At 40.1% G+C, this 13,097-nt stretch overlaps 1 protein-coding gene across 5 annotated transcripts in view; it reads right to left on the reverse strand.

Moving 5' to 3' along the window:
• Window positions 1-13,097, reverse strand: part of KLHL32 (kelch like family member 32) — a 117,727-nt gene that overhangs the window by 9,379 nt on the left and 95,251 nt on the right. For 4 of the 5 annotated variants that reach the window (XM_030489477.1, XM_030489478.1, XM_030489479.1 and 1 more), the window contains one exon: window positions 8,838-9,564. In XM_030489477.1, the coding sequence (XP_030345337.1) occupies window positions 8,838-9,564 (727 nt within the window). Of the gene's footprint in view, window positions 1-7,085; window positions 7,137-8,837; window positions 9,565-13,097 lie in introns of those variants that run through there. The other variant, XM_030489482.1, reaches the window with a different exon arrangement.

Consider the following 13,097-nt stretch of genomic DNA (forward strand, 5'->3'; position numbering starts at 1 on the left):
ATTTACTTTTCAATAATGTTTAAGCAAGATATAAAGCACCTCAGAAAAGCCTAGAATAGTGTCTGACCCCAGTAGATGCCGCAAACCAACCATTTAGCTCAATACAGTATACGTTTAATGCCTGATCATGCTGTTCTCCCTTGGTTTTTAATGGCAAATCTCACAGGTGGAAAAATTCTTAAGTCTCAAGTCTGTAATCTTCCCTGTGTAAACATGTTCTGGAGGGTGCGTAAGCCTCCTGGGGACATGGTGTCATTGCAGGTTGACCACAGGTCCCAGTCCCCCCGCTGTCACCACCCTGGGTTCATGGGAAGGTGGGACCTCAAATAACAGCCGAGAACTGCACCTCACCTTTCATCCTCCCAGAAGGGCTGGACATAACTGAGGCATGCCAGTGGCAACAAACCAGTGAAATTCATATTGACAAACTATTTATATTATAGTTTTAACAGCATGTGCTGATGACAGACAAAATCCACAACAATGAGAGGAAGGAATTTCATCTGTCGTTACATTTGCTGATGCTTCTCTTTTTATGAGGACATCCCTTGTTTCAGACAGAGCAGTGCCAAAGTTGCTTTCATTCCTGCTGGCTGACCTACAGCTCAGTTCTACTGAAGCCACTAGGTCTTTTTCCAGTGTTAGCATGGCTCCATGCTTGGGAATCCTGACTTTGCTGGCCTCCAGCTGCACCTAGCACAGCATTTTGGTTCAGAGCCATACTGTGATTTTGAAGCAACTCCCCATCTCTCACGTGTCATTTTAGGCTGTAAACGGTATGTATTCAAGTTAAAAGGGACTGGTGTGTATTCAAGTTAAACCAGAAGCTTTGCTTCAGATGTGCATCAGCTGTGCTCCTGTTCCTAATAGGGAGTAAGGATGTGATGGCTTTGTACCAGCTGAGTACTAGGAACATTTGGTCCAGAGAACCAGAATAAATATAATCCAAAGCAAAAAATGTGAACTGTACATGGAGTAGACAGATATAGAGAACTCGTCACCAAAGTTTTATCTGCTGATCTGTTCCTACTGGGCTGAGCTACTTGCTAACATAGATGTACCCACTGATCACTGCAAATTACTTGAGTGAGGCCAAGAATCTGATCAATGGATAGCAGAAACTACACACAAATCTATCCAAGAGTCTTGTCTTCAACCGCAGTAGCAGGAAGGAATAACACTGTTGTTTGGGTGCATATCTGCAAGCACCAGCCTGTACTGGGGCTACAGTTGGATAGGAGCACAAGCTCCTCAGAGTTGCTTACAGGCTAAGAGATAGCTGAGATGAGATGTACTCTTTCCAAATTGTTTCCATCATACTATGCCACACACTGGCCATCATAGCACCTGTGAAGTACACATGCAAGAATACGCATTGGAAAGCAGTGACTGTTCCTGTGTCTAATCCCACAGTCTGTTATTTGTCTCTGCACTGTTGTGCAGCCTTCACAGTGTTAGTGGCCATCAGCCATGTGCACAATACAATCTTCTCTAATATCTGTTTTGTAGTTTGATTTTCTTTTACAGAGTTATTTTCACTCCTAGCATATTGTTTAAAAATGAGATGTCAGATTAGTATTTTGAGAAGTAACGATCATAGTTATTTGGGTGGTTACCTCCAGAATGTTAAATTACAAGAGATACATTGGAAACGCAATGCTGGGTCACATATTTCCATTCAGAAAGGACACCTTAATTTGTGGGGAAAGATATGGAGGAAGAAGAGAAAGAAGGGGCTTGCAACCTCGTGAAATAATGAAATAATCAAATAAGCAAAAGTATTTGCTTCTCTTCACAAAGAGCCCCTCATATCAAGTACACAGCTTACATTTTTTTCCCTGCAATATTGCTCATCTGTGGTGTTCTATCATTACATTCCCTTCACATACCGCTCTTCACTTTTAGATTAATCTGCCAAAATGAGATGCTAAGGATTTGCATACAGATTTGACTACACAAAAATAGATCTGGAATTAATAACAGTCTCTATATGTTTTAATTTCTTCTAGACTGGAGTACCCTTGCCTCCAGCAGTATTCTTGGCTTTGAAAGTCATCAAGCTGATTTGTCTGCTCTTAGGTTATGATGCCACATGCTGCTACACTGTCCCCTGCAATCAAAGTGCTCGCAGAGATAGATTCCATGCCTTCCCCTAACAAGTATATTTTATAGATTGGCAGTTTTGATCTCCCCTCCCCAGGGGGATAATCTGCATCTTAACAGGTTTCTATAGATACATCTGTCATTAAATATGCCATCTTATATCTGCATCAATTTTCAAACTCAAGTTCCTCCTAACTTTGAAGTGCTATAGCAAAAGTTTAAAATTTTCTGCCAAAATTCAAATTTAACAAGTCTGCAGTGCCCTCTTGAACTATTTTTTTTGTTTGTTTGTTTTTAAATACTCCAGGCAGCCGGGAAAGGGCAAAACTGGAGCAGTCTCTTAAAAAATAGGAAAAGGGAAAAAAAAGTTTCAATGGTACTAAAAATAATACATGTTTTCTCAGGGGAAAAAAAAAAAATGGGGTAATTCCAAGATAATTTCTTAAACTTCTCTGCAGTGTTTTCTACCAGGAAAGTATGGAAAAGGCAGGGAGGCATCATAACAACACTTGAAGTATTTAAAAATACAAACCATGCTATTAAATTTTGATGTCAAGCATGTGGTAGTAACCCATCCGTTAAAGAAAGGAATGAAAAAAATGCCTGGCTGGGTAAATGACAGAAAATTAACAGCTTGGGCAGCGCTTGCTGGATTTTATAAACAGAGTGATGATTGCACCACATGAGCAGCTTGCCTTGAGGACTAGAGTTTCTTGGAGGCAAGGAACACCCTCAGGACAAGCCCGTGTCTCTCTTGCTCTTGCAGACATTACAACATGCTCATGGAAAGCCCAGCATCCAACCTGTGGGCTTACAGTGTGTTTTCGCTGCCACAGTCACTGTTGCTCACTCCCTTGCAGGCTGTAAACACTGCTTTTTAAGCCCTCCAAGATCCATAACTTCCCAACTCTTGCAACAGTGCGCTTCTACACAGGGAAGTTGCTGGAGGATTTCAAGATCCACTTTGTCCAGCGCTTCCCCATACATGGCAAATATTTTGGGTTGTTCCAGACCCCCATTAGCCCACAAACTGCACTGAAAAACACCTTCAATAAAGACACTTCCAAAAGAGAAGAGTGGGATGCAGTAGATTCAACACCATTTTCCCAGTAGAAAATTTATAATCCATATTTCTAACGTCCTAGAAAGACCCCCATATGACTCGAGAAATCTAATTCAATCCAAAACCCCCAGAAAATCTTACAACTCTCTCTGAAGTCCCCAAGTGCTAGGCTGCGTGCATGAAACAGAGTTCACTGGGAGACATGTAAAACTACATGTTGGCAAAGAGCTCCCATATGTATTCCTTTCAGCAAATCCAGGGAATACATAGAATCTCATGACATGCACCCCAAGGCATTCTGCTATTTTAAAATAGAAATCTCTTGTCTCTTACACTTCTGTGTGTTAAACACAAGATAATCCTTCCTCAACATGCAAGCCCACCCTAATGAGTCCCTTGGAAGACACCATCTCTCTATTAACATTGTTCCACCCCAGATGCAATCCAGTTTCAAACAAGGACACAAGCCCTAGTCTGTTTGTAGGTAGGTTTTCTTAAATCATTAAAGCCTGACATCTACATTCAATCTAGAAAGAATCAATGGTATCAAACCAATAATGTCCATGCTTGAAAGGGTGTGAGAACCATTATCTTTATTCAAACACTCTAACAATAACAATAGGCTGAGTTGGGGTTGTTCAGCCTAGAGAAGAGAAGGCTCTGAGAAAACCTTATAGCGGCCTTTCAGTATCTAAAGGGGACCTACAAGAAATCCGAAGAGGGACTTTTTATAAGGTCATGTAGTGACAGGAGAAAGGGGAATGGCTTTAAACTGCAAGAGGGTGGATTTAGATTGGATATTAGGAAAAAAAATTCTTCATGAAGAGGGTGTTGAGACACTGGCACAGGTTGCCCAGAGAAGCTGTGGCTGCCCCATCCCTGGCAGTGTTCAAGGCCAGGCTGGATGGGGCTTTGAGCAACCTGGTCTGGTGGAAGGTGTCCCTGCCCATGGTAGAGGGTTGGAAGTAGATGATCTTTAAGATCCCTCAAACCCAAACCATCCAATGGTTCTGTGATTCTATGAATAGTAATTATAATCATAAAGAAATACTGTTCTATATACAGACTAAGACTGGGTCACTGAGGCAATTTTAATGTAGTACTTAATCTCCCGCTCCTAGTAATTTCTGTGGTAGCCACACTGCAAAACCTGATTTGGTTAAATAGTGTAAATTTCTATTTATTCCAGATTGACTTTTGATAAAAGGTTTTTATAGGCATTTACTGAGAAAAAAAATTTCTTCTCCTCACAGCAGCATACTGATAGTAAGGTGATACTTTTCACCCCAAACCACTTGCTAGTTCAGAATAGTTCTCAAAGAACTATTGATGTGATCTCCATCCTTTCCTTAGTCAAAAACTCCACCATTAGGGGGAAAGTCAAGTTTCCATGTGCAAGTCAGGATGTGATTTCACACATCCTGACACACTGTCAGGCAACTCGGACCTGTGCAAAACAACAGCATAATACTTTACTTCAGAGAAGACTTTTCATGTGCTAATCTCTTAAGCATTTAAGGCAGAGGAGAAGCGTCCTTATCCCCAGCTGCAGGTGCATGAATGGCCCAGAGCTGAAGTGCCTGGCAGAGGGTGCCTGCCCCTCTTTGTCCCCAGGAGCACTACACCTGTACAGGAGGAGGAAGGTTAACGTGTATAGAAAAGCAGGTCTCCAGATTTGCATGTGCATGCCACAGAGGATGCAGGGAAATGGGTATAGTTCAAGTCTTCAGTCTTATGGAAAATATTTCCCTGCTTTTATAGGGAATAATTGTTAGCAGTGCTGAACTCTAATGGGTTTGGTGCGTTTTGTTTCTCTTTCACTCAAATACTTTCGTTTTCAAGCATGTGGCATACAATTCATTTGTGAAATGGGTCACAGTGTCAGATGTTAGCTGGGTCCTGTAAGATTCATTTTTCTATAACATTTCCAAACCATCTGCCCAATGCTCTACTATTAATATGGAAAACTTATTTGTTGTGGTTTAAATCCAGCCAACAACTAAGCCCCACACAGCCGCTTGCTCACTCCCCCACCAGTGGGATGGGGAAGAGAATCATAAGAGTGAAAGTGAGAAAACTCGTGGGCTGAGATACAGTTTCATAATTAAAGCAAAAGCCGTTCACACAAGCAAAGCAAAGCAAGGAATTCATTCACTGCTTCCCATGGCAGGCAGGTGTTCAGCCATCTCCAGGAAAGCAGGGCTCCACCACATACAACGTTACTTGGGAAGACCAACAGCATCACTCCAAATATCCCTCCCTTCCTTCATCTTCCCCCAGCTTTATATGCTAAGCATGATACCATAAGGCCTGGAATATCCCTTTGGTCAGCTGGGGTCAGCTGTCCCAGCTGTGTCCTGTCACAGCTCCTTGTGCACCCCCAGCCTACTTGCTGATCAGGTAGGATGAAGGGCAGAAAAGGCCTTGGCTCTGTGTAAGCACTGCTCAGCAATAACTAAAACATCCCTGTGTTACACTGTTGCCAATACAAATCCAAAATATACCAGCTACTATGAAGAAAATTAACTCTATCCCAGCCATAACCAGCACATTATTTTAATGAATTCCCATCTATTATTTTTTTTAAATAAGAAAATAAAATATAATGAGGGCTATGAAAAAAAATAATGACACAAATATAAAAATGTTCCACAATATACCGAGCTCAAAAAACTCGAGAGCTGAACCCACTTGTTCTGACCAAAGGGTCCAACTAGTTCCAGAGTGCAGAAGGCTCTCCCTGAGCCTTCTGGCAGGTTAAAAATCCCAAAGATGTGGTGGCAGCTTAGGAATCCCTCTGTCACCTGAAACACCGGCTACCCATCTCCTATTGCCAGCATGTGCTTATGCTTGTACAGCATTTTGTTTAGCACATTTCCATGATTTTATGCTCTATTATTTTTCCTTCCTTCTCATACTTGTCCCAAAGGAGCAGCAAAGTAAAGCTGAAAATGAATCCCAATAATAATAATAATAGAAACCCCTTAAGTCTAGTCAGCTTTTGATTAGCAAAGCCTTTAGAAGACAAGGGGCTGTAGCAGAAGCACTGATGCTTTGGCTATAAAGTAAATGGTCGATGTGTGGGTCATATTTTTATGACTCTCTACACAAATACAAGGGCTAGAAACTTCTATTATCACTATTTAATTTAGTTACGTAATAAAAATCTGGGCACATTTTCGTGGCTACCTTGCCAGCTGATAGTAGCAGACTGACTTTGAGAACTCTCACTGGTGACCTGTATTTCCCAGAAAAAGCAGCAGGGATACAGCTCAGAAACATCCCTAATGCAGACTAATTTTTTAATTAGTTAATTTTAGGCCACATACTTCAAATTAGGTTGCCTCCTGCATTACTGATTACTTTTATGCTAACACCTCATATTTGATGATGAACAGCGGATTTTTTTCAGCAGTGACTACTGATATTTTTTGAGCAATAAAACATCTCTCTAACTATTCCCCTGCCCCTGAATATATATGTACAGTGAGCTACATTCTGTCCCTAAGCAATTAATTAATAATAGAAAGCTAGCTACAGTTATTGCATCTCCATCTACTTTTATTTTTAAAATAACTCTATTCAATACACAGAAACCAGTTTTCAATCTTTGAGTATATAATTCAGATCAATACCCTACTGAAATATTGCACAGTATGCTCATGTACTTCATAATAACCTGTCAAAATCTAGCAACTCAAGACTGCTAAGCATTTTCTCAAAAACTGTACAAAATACAACCAAAAAGTCCTGTCTGGTTTATTCCACTGCCAAAACATTGCTCCTTACTGTGACTTTACAACCAAAGTTACATTGGTAGCATTTTCAAATATAAATCGAACAATACTGATAAAATTTTTTTTGTTGGTTTTCCCAGTTTTAGAGAGTTCATCTAATAGGCTTCCACTTACCTCTTATCCTGATTCTACAGCTGTATTAGAGGCATATCCTTGGACACAATACCACACTGCTTCATTATATAAATGCAGATAGTATTTAAACACACAGGGAGACATGCATTGCACTTACATAACTAAGCACATTAATTGATCCTCAGCATAATTTTTCATGTACTGAAGCAAGGACCACACTCTGATGGATATTTACAGTGCTCTTTCAATTATTTTATATGAATATACTTAACACAATTTCCTAAAAAACCTTGTTTTTCATAAATAGACTGACAAATGTAAACGACAAGAGGGAAGGAAAAAAATTAAAATCAAGACAGCATGGCAGTAGCATCCATGTGTTTGAATTGCCCATCACAGGCACACATCCCTCTCTACTAATAGGAAAGGTACTGAATAAACACAAGGTAATGCTCTGGACACACCCAGCAGGCACCCTAAAGCAGAAACCCTGTTTCTGTAGTGTACCTGGGTCTCAAAGCCCACCATATGCACACTTCAGGATGAACATGCAGCACAAACTGTATAAGACACTTTCAATGCCTGTTGCCAAAGAAAGCAGCCCAAAGCACCTGCCAGGGATCTCGGTGATTTCCTGTGTTCTGTCATGCTTTTAACTCCAAAGTTATCATTCATTAGTTTAGTCTAGATGTATAAAAATAGATACCTGCTACCTCCCCACCAATGCTTGGGAATCCATTCCCATAAAGCACTTCATCCATGTGGGCAGAAAGGTACATCTGCAAGTTACTCCACTAACCTAAATGACATACTTTGAGGAGCACAGTGAAGGCCTAAGTAGCTAACCTAATCTTTCATTCATATACTGTCTTTTCACTGCAGGCATCCCAGACCATATTAAAATCCCCAGAGGATATCTACAGTGAAGATGGCAATCAGCGAACATTTTCCTCAAGGGCCGGCCTCATTTACTTATTAACTTCCTTGATAAATATTACAACTTTATAACCTTCCATGACACACTCACTAAAAAGTGGATATTTTTCTGTCAAATCTTCTGTAGACAGTATCAAGCTTATTGCAAAGTGACTAATACCAGAAAAGGCACTACAAAGACTGATGACACAATGTCCTCAACTCCCATCAATGTGCATATAAGTTGCACATGCTATGTTGCAAATGATGTGTTAGTTTAAGATTACAAGGCCTAGACTTCCAGCTGTGTGTGTGCCATAAAGCTACCCACAAAGTCCTGTGCCGTGTTATGGACAGTCAGACCCATGCATAATTTCTAACAAAAGTCATCTTGGCTTGTTACAATATCCTGAAGAGCAAGTGGAAGCAATTCATACATCTGCCTTCAAGCAGATTGACACAAGCTAACAAGCACTTAATTCTCCATTTCATTATCAGGAATAAATGCAGTGGTACCAGATCATTCTACAGAAACTGGGTCTTGTTCTTTAGGAAGCATACAGACCCTGTCACCTGAAATTTGTTCAAAAGTACATTATCATTCCAAATCACTGTAATTTATAAATAGCAACTGGAGGTAGCACATACATAGCTTGAAACACAGAGAGATATTTAGCAGACAAAAAAACCTGTATAAGTATGTTATGTTCCTATACTTCTAATAAAGCTTAATTGTATGCTTTCAAGGCTTAAATTCTTTGTAATACCCAACTCCTAAGACAAAAGTTATCATGACATATAAACCAAAGAAGATTTATTAGCTTCATTCGAGACAGTATTTTGGTATTTTGTTAGTACCTCAAACTGTGTGAAACGTTTTCTACCTGATATCCAAAGAAGACCATCCACCACATATCCTGCATGGCATGAGAGCGATCGATCAAAGGACTGTACAAAGGCCCACTTGTTCTTCTTGGGGCAATAGCGTTCCACTGTAGGTAACACCTGACGCAATTCATTCCTGCCCCCTACTGCATAGAGGTACTCATCCACTGCTCCCAGCACAAAGTGTTCCCGACAGTTCTTCATTGGAGCTATCTCAGCCCAAGAGTTAGTGCGGGGGTCATATCGACAGGCAGTTCTCACCGCACAAGTGCGCCCTGTGGAGTGCTCTGCCTCTCCGCCAGCTACAAAAAGAAAGTCTCCCATGATAGCAACACAGTGGTGGCTTCTCCCTATAGGCATAGGCGCGAGCTCGCTCCAGTTTGCAATCCCTGCGATATGAACGTTCTCTTGATCTACTGGATTGAAGTAGCGCAATTCTTTCACTTTACAGATTTCACGTTTTTTCCCACCAATAATGTAAAGAGTGTCTGATTGGAAGCGAGGTTTTGTCCTTCTAGTTTGCCAGACTGGCTGTGCATAGACGCTCTGGTGGTAAGCCAAGGCCTCATTAACAAGAGCTGTTGCAGTTTCACTAGCTTGGACAAGAGGATGAGAAAGGGCTACCGTATGCAGTGTATCCACATCCATAAGGCCAAAGCGGACATACTGGAGAAGTTCATCCATGTACTGGTAGCGGCAGTTATGTTCCAACCACCTCACAGCCAGCTAAATGTGGGGGGAAGGAAGGGAAAAACAAGACACCAATTAATTGTGTACAATTTTGTCAAAATTTGGTCTTTTGAAAAGTGCTTGCATTCCAAGAGCTGCTGTATACTTGCCTCAGTAGTGACATCTATCAATACAAAAAGCAGTTATGAAAGCATGCGAGTCAACATAAAATATACTTCCTAAAACTCTATCTATAATATACATAAAAGCATTGTATTGCTCCTGTTCCCCTGAAGAATTTCCACAGCATTATCAGATCGTAATACTGCTATGCAATACTCTTGCATGCAAACTATTAGTAATGATGTAGGAGACCACAACATTCCAGAATCAAGCTGCAGGAGCAATAACATAAATGTAGGGACTATGTGATCACTGGAAACCATGGGTACACTAGAAAGAAAAGGAAGATTACCATTAGATGATTAGAAATAAAAGCCCTTTCTCCCCTCCATCTTTGATTCTATTTTTGACAAAATATTGAAGGAATATAATAAAATACGTACCGATTCCTTCAATATTTTTTTTTTTTTCCTTCTTCATTTATTTCATTCATAAAGTGGAGAGGGGTGTAAAGAGACCAGAAATTAAGCAGAGAAGAGGCTCTACTGGTTGGGACTGACAGAAAGCAGCAAGGAAAGACTAAAACTGTTCAGCAATTGCAGCTGGTATCAACAGCCAAAACTAAACATAGCCTTTAAATTACATAAAGTATATAAAATCCAACCAGCTCTAAAAAGAGGCTAGGAAGGGCCTAACCCATTTCAAGAACTGTTGTGTAAGGTAGTATTGAAAACGTCCATTGATGAAGATACCCAAACTTCCTCAGGAAAACCATTCCCATGCTCAGCTATCCTCTCAGACAGATTTTCCTTTTACCTATGCAGGAACTCTAAACCCTCCAAGATGTTGCCCCATTTTCCACCTTTGGTTTTATATTCCAGAGCTCTGGAATCCCCAGACCAACCCTTGAAACTGATCCATCCATCCAGAATGAAAAGCAGTTTGCTACCTTCCTTTCCTCCTCCATCTCTGATGCATTTTAATGTGTGTGTTTCACTTTCCTCTTCCCTGAATGAAAAAGTCTCTCAATCCATCTTGGGTCACCTTTTCTAAACCTCTGTTGCGTGGCTCACAGTTCTCAGTTACTAAAAGAAAATGTCCTTCTTTCTTAAAGTTTGCTGCTGAAAACTGGATATGAACTTTCTCTTAAGGCTCTAGTAGAAGCAAATAGATTAGAAGGATCTCTTCGATTGTAACAATCTATTGCCATTCTTATCTGTACATCACTACACAAAACTGCCAGTGCACAATGATATTGCTGCTTCACATTCAAGCTTATGGCTGAGTATTATTCCTACCTCTTTTTTTCTGCAGGACTTCCACAAAATGTCATGCTTTCTCTGTCATTACTGAATTCTACACTATTTATTTCAGGCCACTGCTCCAATCTGTCAAGATCATTCTCAATCTTAATTAAAAACTGTTTGAAGACCATTCCACTTTCTGATTGTCCAAACCCATAAACCCTATATTATACTTTCATCCAAGTCATTAACAAAGATGTTGACTAGTTCTGGATGAAGACAGGCTCCTCTACTTGATACTTCATTTCATCCTGTCAAAGAACTTTTGGAGCAGGAGTTCCTAATTAGCTGTGCAGTAACAACAATTTCATCTAAAAGTTACTGCCCTGTACTGCTCATGAGAATGTCACAAGAAGGAGCTGAAGGGAAAGGCCTCTGTTGCTCATGACTTTCATATATGTGTAGTCTACCAAATTTATTGTTGCTTCTGTATTCTGTCAGAGAGGGAAGCCAACAAACCAAACCCACTTTCTTAAGATTCATTTGAAACACTTTTTCTTCACTGTTCTATTCAACCCTTGTGAAACAAAGAATGAGGGGCATAAAAAATTGCAACAGTAGTTCAGACAGTTAAACATATTGAATTTCAAAATGTGCATTAACTATATGTGTTTAGACTTGCTAGTAAAAAAGGTGTTAATTAAACACATTTGAAAGTGTTTATGGACTTGAAATCATTAAGCATTATGTTCATATGTTTTAAGTCCACCAGATCCATGTGGCAAGTGTTTCCTACTGAGTGGTTTTAGGCAACTCCCTACTCCATGCCTTGGGCCATGTGAATCATTCCTCAAAGTCTTCAGAGGCACTTCGCTCTCATCATTGACTAGACACTTGAAATCAAAGTGAAATTCTACCTACCTTCATCATGATGAAGACCCCAACTGAATTCATACCAACTGAATGAGGTGTGAGTTGCTATTTTAAAGGAGAGTAATTTACAGAACCTGAGTTCTTATCTGTCATCACTTGTATCCAGCAGATTAGTTTCTTTTCCTTATAGTTCATGCCTTCACTCACACCTAAAATGACATCATGGAAGTATCACCTGTGCTATAATGACAGACATTACAGACTCTTAAAAGGCATGCACCAATGTAAAAATTTGTAAACTCCTGTCCTTTTAGAACAAGAGGTAATGGCCTCAAGCTGCACCAAGGGAAGTTTAGATTGGATATTAGGAAAAAATTCTTTACTGAAAGGGATTTCAGGCATTGGAACAAGCTTCCCAGGGAAGCGGTGGAATCACCGGCACCGGAAGTTCAAAAACCATGTAGATGAGGCCCTCAGTGATATGGTTTAATGGTAGACTTGGCAGTCCTGGGGTAATGCTTGGACTTGATGATCTTAAAGGTCTTTTCCAATCTAGTTGATTCTATGATTCTGTGATTCTATAAACCAGGCCTTGATAAACAGAAGGCTTTTGAAGAAATTCAACCTTAATGCCTGTTAATATCTTAGAAATTCATCCTTCCTCTTTTCCTCTTTACTGTCCTCCCTCCTGCCCCCCAATAAATACTATATAAACACACAAGCAACTCTACATAAAAAGACACAGTATCTGCATTCATTTCTGCATACAGAGTGTGTGATGATCTGCAGTAGAAGGGATGGACATTGCATTACATTTTCTCTGCTCCATGAAGTTTGGCAAAAGCAACTTTGTTCATACTGAGTTTGGTCTGCACTGAGAATATTCCTGGAGTTGTAAAATTGCTTCACTGAAACCAATAATGCTTAATGTTTCTCTAAAATCAAAGAATTTCTAAACCACCACAGCAATGGTGCAAAGTGATTCTGGTGGCACTCATAGAAGATGTACAATCTATTCCCAGCCTTGAACCAAAATTTTCTCTATCCTTTCCTACATTATTTCATCCCCACTCATCTATCCTGCATCTTTACGAAAACTTTTGAATCTTTCAAAATTAAATTTATTGCAACTTACAATTACAATTATTACAATCCTCTACATGCTGCACCTACAGGTATTTTTGGTCTACGCTGGTTCCACCTTTCCCTTCTGACAAGCAACAGGGAGGGTAAGGTGAATTCCAGGCTGTCTTTTGTGTAGGTTGCTACTGGCTCTTATGAGACTCCCCATCCAAGATCAGTCTGCAGTGGAGTACTGCATTTTACTATATTGATTTAAAAAGCAGGGCT

The sequence above is a fragment of the Strigops habroptila genome, chromosome 6 (assembly GCF_004027225.2).
Source record: "Strigops habroptila isolate Jane chromosome 6, bStrHab1.2.pri, whole genome shotgun sequence".
NCBI classification, from domain to species: Eukaryota; Metazoa; Chordata; class Aves; order Psittaciformes; family Psittacidae; genus Strigops; species Strigops habroptila.